Source organism: Mercenaria mercenaria, unplaced genomic scaffold (genome assembly GCF_021730395.1).
Source record: "Mercenaria mercenaria strain notata unplaced genomic scaffold, MADL_Memer_1 contig_2847, whole genome shotgun sequence".
In the NCBI taxonomy this organism is placed as follows: Eukaryota; Metazoa; Mollusca; class Bivalvia; order Venerida; family Veneridae; genus Mercenaria; species Mercenaria mercenaria.
Genome location: NW_026460931.1, coordinates 1478 through 19171, shown reverse-complemented (window position 1 = coordinate 19171; position 17694 = coordinate 1478). Strand labels below are relative to the sequence as shown.

The following is a 17694-nucleotide window of genomic DNA, read 5'->3' as shown; positions in this document are numbered from 1 at the left end:
GGTGTGTTATTTAAAAAAAAAAGTTTTGTAGTAGCATGTAAATGTCATGCATTTCATTTATTAGCTCACCTGAGCCAAAGGCTCAGAGTGAGCTATTGTGATCGCTCACCGTCCGGTGTCAGTCCATACTTACCATTAAACAACATCTCCTAAACCACCAGGCTAATTTTGATGAAACTTCACAGGGATGTTCCTTGGATGATCTTCTTCAAACAGTTGTTCAAAGAATTGAATTCCATATAGAACTCTGGTTGCCATGGCAACCAAAAGGAAAAACTTTAAAAATCTTCTTGTCCAAAACCACAAGGCCTAGGGCTTTGATATTTGGTATGTAGCATCATCTAGTGGGCCTCTACCAAGATTGTTCAAATTACCCCCCTAAGGTCAAATATAGCCCCGCCCCGGGGGTCACATGGTTTATATAGACTTATATATGGAAAACTTTGGAAATCTTTTTGTCCAAAACTGTAAGACCTAGGGCTTTGATATTTAGTATGTAGCATCATCTAGTGGTCCTCTACCAAGATTGTTCAAATTATCCCCCTAGGATATAATATGGCCCCGCCTTTGGGGTCACTTTATTTCTATAGACTTATATAGGGAAAAACTTTGAAAATCTTCTCGTCAACAACAAAAGGGACTAGGCCTTTGATAGTTGGTATGTAGCATCATATAGTTGGCCTTAAAAAAGATTGTTTAAATAATCCCCCTAGGATGAAATATGGCCCCGCCCAGGGGGTCACATGGTTTTATATAAACTTGTATAGGAAAAAAACTTTAAAAATCTTTTTGTCTGAAACCACAACACCTAGGCTTTAGATATTTAGTTTGAAGAATTGCCTTGTGGTCCCCTACCAAGATTGTTCGAATTATTCCCCTGGGGTGAAAAAATGCCCTGCCATGGCGTTCCCTAGTTTTACATAGACATATTTAGGAATTTTTTTTAAAAATCTTCTTGTCTGAAAGTTCAAGGCCTATGCCTTTCATATTTTGTATGTATCATTACCTAGTTGATCTCTTACAAGATTGTTTGAAATATGCCCCATGGGTGAAAAGAGGCCACGCCCCAGGGGTCTATTGATATATGAGTTATATAGGAAAAGATACTTCAAAAATTATCAGATTATATTTCCTAGACTGTTTAATTATATTTACCAGATGACCCCAACTGATAATACCCGACTGTGACCTTGCCCTTCTGACCTACTCTCTTGTTTTTTAAGATACAGACTTAAAATTTGGATGACATGTATAATTTTGCACACTTATCTTAAAACTGACTTTCAGTGAACATGAATATAACCTACTGACCTACTTGTTTTGTTTTTGGTGCTTTAGCAAAGAAATTTGTTCAAGGAAGCAACTTAACTTAGGTGAGCGCGATATAGGGCCATCATGGCCCTCTTGTTTATTAATTACCTCCCTTTAATATGATAAACTATTTTATTATATTTGTATTTATTTTTCCATGCCAGTTTAAAAATAAAATTACATTAAATCTTAAAATAAAAAAAAATAAAACATTTTAAAGCATTCACCTGACATTTTTCAAACTACATGTACATAATATGTTATGAATTATATGATATTTAGTAATGATTTATATACATTTTTAGTATGTTGCCCTATAAAATAGAAGAAGATGCAGTATGTTTTGTGAAAAACGTCCCTTGTTGGGGGACGTTGGTAACTCTGTTACAAAATTTCGTTTTACATTAGTGTTGACGACACATGTTATGCTGTTATGTAAATCTGTAGATACTTGTTTTTTTGTACTTCCTTTTGTGTGTTACTCGGAGTTTCTTTTCTTGAATTGTTCCATATTTCTGTAAAACTTTAATTCACATGCTTTCTGTGAAAAACTTTGTTACTTTATGTAATTATAATACATAAATTGTACCTAAATGTAATTGTTAAACATACTCATTATTGAATGTAAACAAATCACAATGGTTTCGTTTGTAAAGAAAAATCAAAATAAAGATGGAAATATCAATATTTCTTTGTATTTGTTTTTCTTTTTAAAGATGATTTTGTTCCAGCCTGCTCTAGCAGTTTTTTTCGAGAAAGAGATGCCACTTTTCAACCAACAACAGAAATGGAGTACTTCATGAGTAGCATATGAAAGTGATAACATATGAAAAGCATATAAAAGGAGAAGCATATGAATAGCATATGAAAGGAGGTAACATATGAATTTGATATCGGTATCATGCCCATATCATATGCTAGGCCTTTCAATTTGCATATGAAATTCATATGCTAATCATTTCATATTTTTCATATGAGAACCATAAACCGATATCATATGCTTATCATATGCGGCTCTTTTTTATGATTAGCATATGAAAGGTCTCATATGTAAAGCATATGATAATCATATCGGTTTCATATGTGGCGACATTGCCTGTGTAGGTTTAACCCTAACCATGCTAAATTTGCTTTATAAAGAACTTGTCCATCTTCCAATTTGGACGGCATAATTAACTGTTAAAAGGGATGTTTACCAAAGTTTAATGACTGGATAGTGAACAGTGCAGATCAAGATCATAATCAGACTACACATTACACTGGTCGCAAAGGCAGAACCAATCATGTCCAGCATTGTTAGGGGTAAAATTATAGTATACACGGTAAACATGTAAAACTGCACCTAGTATTAATGTATACTGCCACTAAAAATCCTGGCGTTTTTAACAATCACCTGTAATTGTGTAATATTAGATCATTAAAGATAGTTCTACCTACAAATTTAATTTATAATCTAGTAAATTGTTATACTTTTGCCGAGAATTTATACATTTGAAGTAAATATCTAAAGGCCTCCACACACATAGGCAAAAAAACCCGGCGTCAACTTGCGTGTACTGGCGAATAGGACTTGTGCAAAATTCTTCCCCATTAGTATATGTATGTTGTACAACCTTGGTGGTGTTCGTATGGATGCGTTTGTTAGCTTTTGCGTCCGTTGCGATTAGTATTGTTCGTCGGATAATTTTGAACATGTTGAAAAAATTGTGGCGATTAAAAGTTTCGTCTGTCATTCGTTAAAATTCGCTTCAATACGTTAACCAATCGAAAAGTCTTCGCATAGCGTTCGTCAACTAGCGTTAGAGGTCGCAAGTTGTCAGGTCGTGATCAGCTAACTAGCATATCAAGCGATCAAGGACGATCCCATGACAAATCTTTGCGATAGTGTGCGAACTTGTACGAAATAATAGCGGATAATTACGTATTGTAGCTAACTGAATCCGAATTTCATGACGAATTAAGGCGAACTGTAACAATTAATAGACGTTTAGAAAACGAACGGCATACGCTTGCATACGAATCATTACGAAGAATAACTACGACATGCGAGTCCACGCGAATCATAACGCATCTGAATTTCATGAGTAGTTTTGAGTACCACAATAGTTTTGTGAAGACATATGTCTGTTGTGATTTCTTGAACATATATAAAAGGAGGAGGCTAATTTCAAGATTATTAGTTATTCCATCGTCAAAATGGAAGATATGCAACGCATGATGCTGCAGTATGTGTCTGCTATGGCCCACCAAGAAGTCTTTCAGCAACAATTAAACATCCACTAGTTTATCAGAGGCCGATTTAGATGGGGAAGAGGAGCCAGAGCATGTCGCATCTGGAGAAGACCATGTCTGCATCGCATCCCGAGGGACGCCGCCAATTTGGCATCTATGATCAGTTCATGGTTGAGCGCAGAAGAGAATATCCTAGAACCTTCAAGAAATTCCTCTGCATGCCCACTAAAATCTATGATGAAATATTCGAGAGGGTTTGTCATCGCCTCTGGAAACAACACACCTGGTACAGGGAGCCCTTGTATCCAGGCCTTAAGTTAGCTGCCCAAATTCCGTCACCTGGATTCTGGGACCAAATACTCAGAAATGCAGTACTCCTGGCGGGTCGTTGTAGTGGTCAGAGAAATCTGTCATGCTATATGTGAGGAATATGTTGGTTTAAACATATTTTATTCCCAAAAATATACAAAATTATATTGAAATACAAACATTACATGTACAGTAGATGAAAAGGATTAGAACGAAAGACAAGTCTTATACAGTTCTTCTCCTAAGACGGACTGGTAAATGAGGAATATGTTGATGAGGTTATGACAGCCCCCTCCACACTTCAAGAAATGAAACAACTGGTTGATGCTTTCCCCAGGAAGAGGAACTTTCCTAATTGTGTTGCTGCCATTGATTGCAAACACATAGCCATCAGAAAGCCTGCCACCTATGGTTTCTTATATTATAAGATACAATATTATAATGGAACCTCCCTAATCCGAATCCCTTTATTCCGAAAACCTTTCTGGTCCCATTTTCTCTTATTCATTTTCTATTACCCTTGTAATCCGAAACCTCTCTACTCCGAAAACCAAACACACTTTACAGATTTGTATTATCTAATTACATTAACATCTACCCTTCTAATCCGAACCCTGGTCGGTCAATGTTGCTGATGTAAATATTGCTAACTTTTGGCACTTTTGAGACCGTTAACAATTTTTACTATTAATCTTTATAAAGGTGTCAACAACAATAGGCCCTCAACACTGGTAATCACAAGTCATGTCAGATTTTTAGTTTGTAGATGCATGTAATCATCACAGGTGTAAAAGTTGCATGTACATGTAGTTTGCTTGATTAGAAACTTCTGGGAATGTAGGGGTGTTTATAAGTGAAGTTAAGAAGTACACAAAACCAATCTACATGCTGCTTATAGTTTAACTGTCTTGTAAGTCTTTCACAAAGAGATGAATATATACATCATGTGTAACAGGCAAAATAATTTTCGCTCCAAAATAGAAACCTTTCTAATCCGAAAACCCCTCTAATCCGAACTTTCTTTCTGATCCGAGCATCATCTTACTGGCCATTGTAAAGCGTCTGGTAACGGTCAGATGCGGAAATATCCTTTCGGAAAGCTTCGGAAGCATGCGCAAAGTTGCGCTTTGGTTCACATGTTTGCGCTCCTAATCGCTAACGGAAAGAACAAAGATTGGTTGCACGATCTAACGCATTCTAGCGAGTAACAGTTACCAATCGCCACACTTCTTAAATCATTCGCAATAAATATTTTCCGTTTCGTTTACCTTTCGTTATATTTCAAACAATGTAACAAATTTTCAAACTGTTTCGGTCGAAATTCATCAGAATTTACAAATTTACCCAATTTGCCATGCTGCGTTTTATGGATGCGCCTATGTGAGTGGAGGCTTTAAAGATGAAATATTTTAGTGAATGATCATCATTGGATTTCTTTTGATAAGAACAAATTAATTATCCAAATCGTCCGCCCATTTGATATTCATTCACAGGAATATCATTTCTCATAAACAAGCTCGGGTTCTTCAAGATAAATATTCCAAACCGACCTACGGGCCATTCGTACCATGTCCGAAATCAGTTATTCTTATTAAGAACAGCTTTTCACAAAATATAATATTAATAAATACGCTTCTTTCTTATGTCTAACTGATTAATTTCATTTATCATTTTACGTTAATATGACAGATGATATTTATACAGATGTTTATAAAATGTAGTTTTTCTTGTGCTGATTTCTTGTACCACCTTTTGAACTATATATCATATTAAACAACATAATACTAATTAGACCGTTTTGATGCCATTATTGTAAGTTATTGAAATAACTTAAAAATAAAGAATTACAAACATGTCATAACGTTTCATTGGAACATCATAACGTTTTAAGTAAATCAGCCAAAACCAAAAGTTTGACCCACTCACAATTAGAAAAATCTTAAAAATGCGAATGTTAAATAACAGTTCTTAACTTGTTTTATTCAAAAGTCCAAAAGTTGTTGTCTCTGAAAAATTGCTACCACAACATTGTTAGCGTTTAAACAATATCGAATGTTGATACATATGTGCATTTACTCATGTTACGGAGGGTAGAATTTAGTGACCATCTATATTTTCGGACATTAAGAAATTAAACAATAACGCAGTTACTTAGTCAAAAGAAACCCTGTAATGAAACATAATTGATAAACACGTCCGACGCACAATCCAATCAATATGACATTTTCTACCGTCAATACCAAGAGAGAATAAAGGTATCTGACTGACAATTTTAAGCTGTATTTTTAAAACAAAAAAATTGAATATTTACACTTGTTATAATTATTAAATTGAGCATCGTATAGATGAAAATTGGCAACCCTCTGTCAATTTAGAATGTCCTTAACACCACACAATAAGTTACGGATGTGCTACGTATATTACAGTGCTGGAATGGCGATTCTTAAAACATACAACTCCGTTACGGAAGTGATAAAATTTACAACGAAATGAAAACATAAGCCTAAAGAATATATTGTTGTTGTTTTTTTCTACCATGGGAACATGATTTTGGAACTTTCTTAAATGTTTTAAAGAATTGATTAAAACACAACACAATAAGTTGACATATTAAAGTTCTGGCACTGCTTAAGTATTAGAAACCTGTCACCTTACATAAATTCAAAAACAATACATTTCATTAAAGAGACAACCATTGAAACTGTACATTTTCAAACAATAACCTGCATAAGTCTAAACAGCAACTAAACTAAACTACCATGTGTGGTATTTATACAAAATCTGTATATACAGCAAATATTGGAGCATCTAGTAACGCAAGTGATAATGCGTTACGGAAATTGTGTTACATGTTTAGTTATGCCTATAATCAAACTGCTTTGTGTAATAGATTAACGACCATAATATAAAATGTCAGGGCTCTTTAGAAACAGTTCAAGTGATAAAGTCCTCTCATGGTGCAGGCTTTCTATCTAATTATGATCTCCGTCAAAGAAAATCGAACAATTCTTGATGTTCTTGTCTTTTCTAAATGATCAACTATTTTGTATACGTCTGATTTCTTTTATTCTTTTTACATCTTAGACGAATGGGACTTTGCATTTGTTACTATATTTCCAAGATTCAGTAAGAACATTAATCTGAACTTTATCATGAGCCACGTCTTAAATTACGCAGCCATCCAGATGTCTCTCCTCGCACACAAATTTCTGTGATTTTTCAGCAACAGTTGAATTTGCATTTTTCGGTTACTTTTCTGATATTAGTGTGTTTGTCAAGCATTTTCTAAACAGTTCCAACTCAATTGATAATGTTAATAAACGTTTCCTTACTAACATTTTCGGTCTTTTATTCTGTCACATCGATGTTTCGGACGTTCAACGTACAACAGTTTCTATTGGATAATAAAGTCTGTAAAGATTCTTTGAAAACAAAGAATGCAGTCAACTAAAATAATAGCAGACTCGGTTTGATTAAGTCCGTTCAAATCATTGTAAGTCATATGTGCCACTATATTTTCTTTGCACATGGAAGAAAAATAGTCAAATTTGTCAAAAAAGGAAATTCAGAAAAACCTAATTACAATAAAAACAAGTCTAAGAATACCTTATTTCTACTACATAAATAATAAAATTTCTATGTAACCCCCGTAACATAATATCTTCTCTGTAACAGAATTAAACATTGGTCGCCAAAGGCACATTTATTTTTTAAAAATGTTAGTAAGATTTTAAATATTACATAATGACGAGAACATTACTGAAACCAGATCTTATTGGTGCAGTGACTAAACAAGGACAAGTTCAATGCAGTCAGACAAACTATCTCACCTCCATAACGGTATTGTGGGAAAAATCAAGCTCTATATCACTTTTTTTCAGATAAAATAGTCAGAAAAAAATATGTATTTCTTGAATCTGAGTCAGTTTTGACATATCTGTTTGGCCAAACGTTCATGTATGAAATTTGAATGTCGCACTGGAATTTACGAACACGTTATCGCCTCCGTAACGGATATGTTTAAAGAGGCATATTTATTTCAGCGCTATATTTTATGTATAGTTTTACGTTCAAACCAAATTGGAAAAGCAGAGAAAACACATTCAAACACCTTAAAACATAATCTCATAAACATCATGTAGTAGAATGCTTTTTTGTATATAACTATGAACTTACCTCATTTAATTGAAATACTGTTCCACCAATAATTTAAAATTACACTTAAAAGTCTTTGCAGATCAGCCTCTGCTTCGTTTGAGTGACTCATGAAAGAAACTTTATTGTGCTTTCCGCATTTCAGTAGGCAGTTACAACATCTAAGATTTTATGTTACGGAAGAGATAAAATTATTTCAGTATTTGATAACTGTTCGATACCTTGATGGCATATACTAAAAAACAAGCCTTCTTACTGATGCATTCAAGGTAAATGATACAGACACTGAGGGAAAACACCATTGTTATCACGTACATTTGAAGAAGTCCCCGTTACGGAGGAGAGGTTTTTAAATCGCGACAAAATAAAAATGAACTGGAAACGATAATATCAGAAATATTTACTTATCAGATAGTAACAAGGGGGTAATTTTAATAAAGATATATCATTTGACGACAGTTCGTGTCAATTTTGTCACATCTATACTTTTTTCAAAATACTTTGTTAATATATTAGTTATTGTTACGGTAGGTGAGAACTGTTTTAGGCGACAGTAATAGTTATGACCGGGATGAATGCATTTTGTGCTTATGCTATTGAAAATGTCCTTCCGCAATAACAATGAACCCTCTTTCATAATACTGCATGTAGTTTTGGTGCACAGATGTACTCCAGTGCTATCAACAGAGTTATTATTTGGGTCAGTATACTTGGCGACATGGCTGAAATGAGCAGAAAGTTTTTATTTCAGTCCTACTACACATAGAAAGTAAAAAAAAAAATCGACTAAAAGTATTAAAAAAAACAAAGAATATGCCCTTGCTAAAGTAAAAACCTCTTTCCAATGTAATTTATTCATCATGTGTTTGTAATAGATGAACAAGAATGAAGGCGACAAGGAATTTGCTAAAGTGGGTCAAATTTTTGGTTTTGACTGAAATGCGTTTTAAATAGTCCTTTGGATTGAAAACATGACATGTATTATTTGACACTTTTACGACATTTCTAATTGCCAAAAAACGAGTGATTAAAATACGTTATTCATCAGTAATTGGAATAGTATAGCAATAAATGTAGATTTAAATATTATTATTGTTTTCATTTTAACTACTAAGCTATGCAATGCTTAGCAAATTTGATTTTGTCTTTTTATGATCGTAATTGGAAAGATGGAGGGGTTATTTGTTTTTGTCCTTGAATTTCTTAGTAAATGATTTTGAAAAAAAAGTAATTTTGCCTTTTCGATTAAAAGAAAATCAGTAACATTTATTGTTTAACAATGTTTTCGATAACATATCATGTCATAAAAAAAGAAATGAATACAGGTTTGTATTTTGCTATTTGTATTTAATGTAGAGGTACTCCAAGGATTTCTTCATAGTGACTTCAATTAAATTCTTGGAATCACAGTTTGAAAATTCTCTCAGGATCGAGCAGAATGATTTTTTTTCCGTTTGAGCTGATTTGTACTTACTTATTTACGGAATAAAAACTATATCGGCTTTAAGTTCGACCTTAGTATAAGTAGATCCAAACTAATTGATTTAGCTTTCCATGCTTTCATGCAACACGGATTCTACTGAAGGTCATTCGCTGAATTTATCAGAAGATCATCAGAAGTAAATGCACGCCTCTCGTACAAGTCAATATGCTCAAATATACAACGTAATGCATAAAGAAATAATATATACGACCTGAAGCCTTAAACGTTTCAGACAATAAATTAAGACCGACTTGAAACATTAAACATTAAAACATTGTATTAAGTATTTCTATGGTAACTATTTATTAAAATTGAAAACGTTGAATCAAGACATGAATGAAACAGTTGCATGCTGCTCTGCTCATGAACGGGACTAGAAATGCAAGCTACCATCAACGCCGTCTAGCCACAAATTGAGCAGAGCTTAACGTTTATACATATGATAAGTACGAAGATAATCTAGCGACAATTGCCGATGTATTCTTACGGCGGTGTATATGGAACATTTAATGATATACAGAGAGCAATTCCATGAAAAGCGGTGTATGGTCCCGTTCCGTCCTAAAAAATATTTGCAGAACTAAACACACTGGAATCAAGAGACAGAATCTGAGATAAGGGCGCCTGCATAAAAGACAAACTTATAAAGCAGGCAACATATCCAAACGGTGATTAATAAACAATATCTACAGCTAGGAAAGCGGAGCGAATGACTGATCTCGTTCTGCCCTAAAAGAAGTCTATATGCAGAACTAAAACACACTGGTATTAAGAGAAAGGATCTGAGTTTATTGCGCCTGCATAAAGTCAAGTTATTTATAGATATAATGATTTATGTCGGTACATCACAACTTTAGGAATACAGAAAAAGCCACTCTCACTAAAATTTAACATATAAAGCAGACAACCAAACGGTGATTAAACAATAAAGCCGAAATGTCAAGCTGAAAAATTTAACAGTACACTAACACACCATAAATATCGCGCTGACCAGTTTGAAAAGATCGAAGTATAACAACTCTGACTGAATGTACGGGGATACCTTTTTCGGCCGCCACATGGCACATACAACGCTGACGTGATGATAGAAAAGTAGAAACTGCACAGAACGCCCATCATGATATAAATGAAAATGTTGCAGGCTCGGTTTGATTGAGCCTGTTCATGGATGGTTGTGGAAATGCAAGAAGCTACTTTCTACGCCTCCAAGGCCCTCTAGCTCCGGGTTGTGCAGAACTCAACATTTATACACGAGGTAAGTATAAAAAACAGAGAGACAGAGATTATGGAGCCTGCAATGTGAGAAACTACAATAAGACAAACTTTATAAGAGCTCCAACAAGCAAGGAAATTATACGCCCGGGTTTTATGATAGGAATGCAGAAGCAAAATTTAGAGAAAAGGCATTTTTGTCTGATCGAAGATGTGTATTATGGGGGTGCAGTGGAGCAGGGTGTGCTTTTGTGTGTGCTGTTGTGGGGTTAGCGTAGGGCAGGGGTGGAAGCAGGATACTAAATGGCAAGAAACTAAATAAAAAAATGAGGGGATGGGGCGCGGTATAGTAATATAGATTGTTGCAGTCCGCATATAGTCGCTTTACCCCTTGCCTTTATTTCAAGTTTCAAGTCAATCCCTTTAATACCTTTTAAGTTATGCTCTGAACACAAAATATGATGGCAGATTAGACCTTATACCAACCACATCGGTTCAGCACTCTGCACATTGTGTCAGTAGTACCAACCGACATCTCAATTCGAAGTCAATAACATGATTGGTTAATAAGTTACGCTCCGGAAACGAAATATGATGGACATATTTGATTTTTGCACTCAATTCGTGACGTTATACTTTTGACATATAGAGTAGACTGAGATGCTCTGAACATTGTCTCATCGCCAACTACCTGCATGCCAAATTTGAAGTCAATTCCTTGCTTGGTTATTTAGTTATGCTCCGAACACGAAATCGAGAGTGGTTCCAATAAGCTTTCATCACAATCGAGCTAAAACAAATTAGTATAAACTAACACGAAATATGATTGCTAATTATAAACGTTTAGCTCAATTTGTTAAACTTACTTTTGACGTACAGAGCCGGGCAATACCTTCGATGGTTATAATGTTATGCTCCGGGCACGTATTATGACGGTCGAACAAACTGACAGAGAGACAGACACGCACGCACGGACGCACACACACACACACACACACACACGCGCACACACACACAGATACACGCGCGCGCGCGTTATTACATAATACGGCCCGTTTATCCAAACGAGTGTATAAAAACATGCACAATACACAAGGGGCGATTAAACAAAAAGCGGGGTATTGGAAGCATCAAAGCCGAACTATAATTATGTATGTAAAAGTATCACCGCGAATGTAAATGAAAATATTCTATAATGACACAAAGAAATTGTCATAATAACGCTAACAAGTATCTAAATGATGGAAAATATGTAATGAAATTGATATATTACCAATAGCTTTGTTTTTCTTTCCAATCCACAAGACTCACATATTGTATGTTGTTTCTGCAGTCCTAACTAAAAGAAAGAAGATATCATTTTGTTGAAGTAGTATTATCATCTCAAAATAATAATGCCATTTTACATTCAGTGTTATCATTTTGCAAATTGTGTATGCCTTATAATCCCTATTATTTTCAGTTTTCAGCAATATTGAATCAAAGTAAAGACGTGTCTTTTTATCTTTATAAAAAGTTTTATCTTTACATTAATAGAATATTTACTATTGAAAAGCGGCACTAAACAAAAACTAACAAGCACAATAAAATAAACATACATTTTGATTAAGATCTTTCGATTTAAACGTATTTAATTGCAAAAGACGTTCAAGAATTTGAAATATATTAAGTGGTAGAAAACCAAGATAATGCCAACCAAGACTAGCTCATAGATTATGATTATTATTTCTTTTTAATTTTAGGTTTTAAAATTGTGAATAAAGCCAGGCTATATACTATGTTCAATATCATACTCTTATACTAACTGACATTTTACATTGTAGATTTTTTGGTGTTAACAATCAATGTCAAATTTTGACCGCAGCTTAATCTATACGGAACTGTGGTTTACATGTTTATGCAGCTCACTGAAATAGAAATATCTGAAAGCAGAAGACTTGCTACTTCAGTGGTCAGTTCAGTTGAAATGATAATGAAATTCATTTTCTGTATTATATCTAAAGGAAAACATGAGAACTTTGAAATGCAATATTCCCTAAAACGGCAAATATTAACTACGTTAAAAAGACAGGGGGCTGTTATTGTGCAATATTAAATATATTTTGTCGCTTCTAAATAAATTTTACAACTGTTAAGGGGCGGGGGACAGGGGCTTGAAAATATGAAAATAATGGCATTACATGAGAGAAAGAATTGTGGTAAAGTGTATGAGAATTTTTGGATGAATTTATTCTGGTCAGTTTAGATTAGCGGAGACATACATGACAAACTCATATCAAAAACTACCAAATTGTTTCTATTACTACATATGATTTCTCTACTTTGTATACTACTTTACCTCATAATCTAAGTAAAGACAAACTAATTGATCTTACCAAAAAAAGCATTTGCTCGAGAGAAATCCACGTTCTTGGCTTTTAATTATGACAAAGCATTATACTAATTGTATTGTAAAAAGTTACAAACGTTAGATTTGTGACGTGGTTTGTCATGCCATCTGAACATTTTTAACCAACATTTATGACAGGTTTGTGAATACTATTTTCAGACAGGTTATTGGTATTCCTTTGGAAATTAATTACGTGCCACATGTCGCAGCCTTGTTTTATATAGCTTCAAAAGAGATTTTATGTTTACTTTACCACCAGATACGCAGTCAGGTGTCGTATATGCCTTTTACAGCACTTCACGCTATCTGGACGATGTATTAATCATGGATAATCCGTACTTTGCTCCTATGGTCGCTAATATATATCTTAGCAGGCTATAGCTAAATAAAACTAACAATGATGATACCATTGCTTCGTTTTTAAATTTGCATCTTTCCATCAATAATTGTATTATACGCACAGAAATATTTGAAAAGAGAGATGAATTTTATTTTGATATTTTCAATGTCTCTCACCCTGATGGAGATGTACCTTGTGAAACATCTTATGGGGTTTATAATTCACAGTTAATAAGATTTGCCAAAGCTTGTAGACATGCTGAAAACTTCAATCTACGTAATATTTATATTACCAGAAAAGCTTTCATAAACTTCGAAAATTGTTTGCTAAATGTTATCACATTAATTCAGAATTAATTTAAAAAAAGATAATAAAGACTCTTCTGCGACAAGGTATTTCACAACCTGATTTTTATGGATTTACAAACTTCGTAACATTCTAGGGCATAGCCATTTCCCGTCATTATTTATTAAATTATAAAACTGATTTTGATTGCTAGCGTCTATGGTCGTTCAGCCTTTTACAGTTGATCTCTACCCCTTCTTCTTTGATTGTGCGGTGACAGGTGGTTCTCACCTCTGAAATCTCACTTTTGGGACGGACTGGTTTGATATTTGTCCCCTACACCCTGCTTCGTCCTGAACCTTATGGCGTTTACCTTTGCGCTATGGCTTCTGCAAATTCATTTAGTGCACCTGTTTATGGTTCCATGGGTTTTGATTTATATATCTTTACATGTCATTTTTTGTATTTTACAATGTGTTCCTGTGATTACTGTCCGTAAGTATTGACCTGGCACTTATGAATATTGTCATATAGAAACATCGTAGGGCTTTAAGAGTGAGGTTTGTCGCCAGTTAACTAGTTTAAACTCCCCAGAGGTGTTTTTGCCACAGACTGTTCCAAGGTGATGTCCTAGTGTGTTCATTCTTTATGTTTGTTTTTGTCAATTCTTTGTTATAAATGCGTTCGTTTGTGTAGCTGTGCACATGCGCTTAGTTACTCTGCGTATGTATGCAGTTGCAAATATACATATTTTCAAGTGGGATACTGTATTCATGGCTGCGGTTTTTGAAATGAATTTGGTTGTTCCTGTTGGACTGGATATATATCTACACTATATATACACTTGTATAGTGAAGAAGATTTTCAATCTCATAATATATATATTTGAAAACTATCTCTTACTATATATTCAATGTATCTTCGAGATTTTTTTGATTTGCGAGACATGAAAACAAGAGATTTGAATATATATGCAAATGTTCAACGAGTACGATAATGTAGTACAATTCGGGCATGTATATAAAGCAGCATCGAAACTAATCTTATTGGGTAAGTGGACTTGCTGTGGCATGTGTGTGTTATTTTGTACTGATAGGCGCTTTGCCGTAATTGTTCTGGTATATTGTGGTGGTAATTTAGTTCGTATTAAATTCTCTCTACTATATAATAATTTTAATGCGAACTGAGCGGATCTCACGTATGGGAAAGTCAGCTGTTCTGAATTTAATTATATCACTTAATGCAAACTATCTTTATATATTAAATCTTTCCTCGAGAACCAGTTAACTTTTAGAGAGAGAAAATGTAGCTTCTCTGGTCTCAATCAGTAAAATAATGTCACTACTGATTTGTGAGGCATGAAATCAGAAATTTGAGTATTATATGAAAAGGTTCAACCAGGTCGAATGTGTAGTACAATTTGGGCGTATATATAAAACAGCATCGAAACTAATCTTAGTGGTTTAGTGAGCTTACTTTGCCATGTTGATGTTCCTTTGTACTGCTAGGCGCTTCGCCGTAATTGATCTGGTATATTGTGGTGGGGTTTTAGTTCGTATAAATTCTTTCTATTATATAATAATTCGTAATGCGACTTGCACCCTAGCTGATATCACTAATCGGAAAGTCAACTGTTCTGAATTTAATTATATATTCTTTAAAACAAACTTTCTCTCTATGTATCCTCGTGATCTAGTTAATTTTCAGAGAGAGAAAAGATGGCTTCTCTGGTCGCAATCAATTAAAACAGACAAACATGTCTCTACTGATTTATTAGACATGAAACAGAGATTTGATATGTAAGTGTTGAATCAGTACGAATATGTAGTATTATTCTGGTGTGTATATAAAGCTGCATCGAAACTAATCTTTACTGGTTTTATGGACTTGGAAAAAACGGACAGATGCAAGCGCCAGCATATAGTATGTGCCTTTTTTCCCAAAACGGGCATATAAAAAGCAGACAACATATCCAAGGGGCGATTAAATAATATCCACAGCTATTGAAGCCAGAGTATTGGAAGCATACAAGCCAAACCATATTCTATGTAGCCCGCCCGCTTTGCTCAATAGGGAAAATGCAGATCTACATATCTTGGGGTTGTGAGTTCGAGCCCTGGGCGAGGCGTATGTCCTCCGTGACGATTTGATAAAAGACAATGTGCCTGAAATAATTAGTGAGCTACCTCTGATTCATGTTGGCAGTTGCTTACGAAGAATTGTACTGGTACAGAATCCAGGAACACTGGTTAGGTTACATAACTGAAATACTGTTAAAAAACCTGCGTCAGATCAAAAACAAACAAAATAAGCTATGATGTAAAGGTGTCATCGGGAATGTAGATGAAAGTTTTCTATAATGACACAATGGAATTTTCATAATAACTATCTAGCATGTATCTAAAAGATGGAAATGTTTTAATCAAATACGAATATTACCCCTTTTTCTTCCTGTTTTATTTCTTTCGTTCTGCGGTCATATTCTCTATGCTTTTCTTTCTCTTCCGTTCCCCAATTTATATATTCTGTGTAGTGTCTCTGTAGTCTTACCAAGTTTTTAAACTAAAAGGTAAGAAGATATCGTTTTGTTAAAGTAGTATTATCATCTCAAAATAATAATGCTATGGTACATTCAGTGCTATTATCTTGCAAATTGTTTACGCCCAATAGTCCCTATTACTTTCAGTAACCATTAATATCAATTTGAAAGAAGATGAGGACATGCTTAGATTCTCAAACAGTTTATCTATTTATTTATTTTTGTTTTGTTTTGTTTTCTCACATTGATTTTATTCATAATGTATAAATGTGAGATTAACGGAAAGTGTTCTATAATGTAAGAGTGATCTTGTCACAATTATGTTTTAGTTAGTATAAAAGAAATATGGAAACCATTTGATCAAATATGCATATTACCGGTTTAGTTTGTTCTTCTAGTTCTTTGCAGTGGCATTCTTCAAGCTCATCCATTTTAGGTTTTCTCAAACCTTTTTCTAGTCTCTTTGTTACCCATTGTATGACAGCTGTTATCAATTCGTAAGTTTTTTCTAGTCTTTGTCTTTCCTCTTCTAGTCGTTTTCGTCTTTCTTCTTCCCTTGTTGTGTATTCTTTTTGTTGTTTTAGTTTCACTTCTTTTTCACTTCTGTCCTCTTCTCTTTTCGGTCTTTCAACTTTTTGTGTTTTCTGTTCTTCTATCGCCCTCACTTTCTCTTTTACTTGCTCTTTCTTGTCATATATATTCGTTTGTCTTTTTATTTTATTACCAAGTCCTTCTCCTACATTTATTTTTTTCTTACTTTCATTTTCATTTTGGTTCATTTTTTTCCTTTCGTCTTCTGTTTGAACACGTGTTATTTTTTTCCTCGTATAATCTTCGGTGCGTTTAGTCTGAAAAGATACGAACTTAACTTTTTGCAAAAGCAGTATTATCTTTAAATATAAATGCGGCTTCATCTCACCCACACTTTCAAATACATATTGGCCCTGTTCAGATTTCACATCTCGCAAATGGTTTTATAAAGCTTCTATCACGAATATTAACAATATTAAGAAAAAGCATAATACGTTTATCTGTTATTTCTTCGAACATCTATTAAGCTCCAAGGCAATGATAAGATAGTCAAAAGAGAGAGGATCGGTCATAAACTAGAGAAAAGTTCTTATATTCTACACCCAAAGAAGTAAATGTTTTTCGAAGCTGCTTGATGTACTCGCCCTAATCGCACTGCACTTTGCAACTTGTTCAACATTTGTATACACATTCAAATATCTGTTTTCATGTCATTCACATAAGAAGTGGCATTTTAGTTAGCTATTTTGTCTGAAACTAAATGGATCAGGAGGATGCAAATGATTTATAGAGCTATGTAAGGTATAATTAAATACGGAATAGGTAATACAAGCTCTCAGAAAATAATATACGAAGAAATTACCACCACAACACATTAGGTTAATAATGGCATGGCGAATATCATTCAA

General features: G+C 34.2%; 1 protein-coding gene across 1 annotated transcript in view; it reads right to left on the bottom strand.

Moving 5' to 3' along the window:
* LOC128552492 (uncharacterized) overlaps nucleotides 1-17034 on the bottom strand; it is a gene marked incomplete at its 3' end in the record, with an annotated part of 35829 nt that extends 18795 nt beyond the window's left edge. The window contains exons 1-3 of the mRNA XM_053533539.1: nucleotides 16633-17034; nucleotides 16156-16278; nucleotides 11976-12041 (exon numbers count right to left, since the gene is read on the bottom strand). Of these exons, the coding sequence (XP_053389514.1) occupies nucleotides 11976-12041; nucleotides 16156-16278; nucleotides 16633-17034 (591 nt within the window). The remainder of the gene's footprint in view (nucleotides 1-11975; nucleotides 12042-16155; nucleotides 16279-16632) is intronic.
* Between the last annotated feature and the right edge of the window lie 660 nt (nucleotides 17035-17694).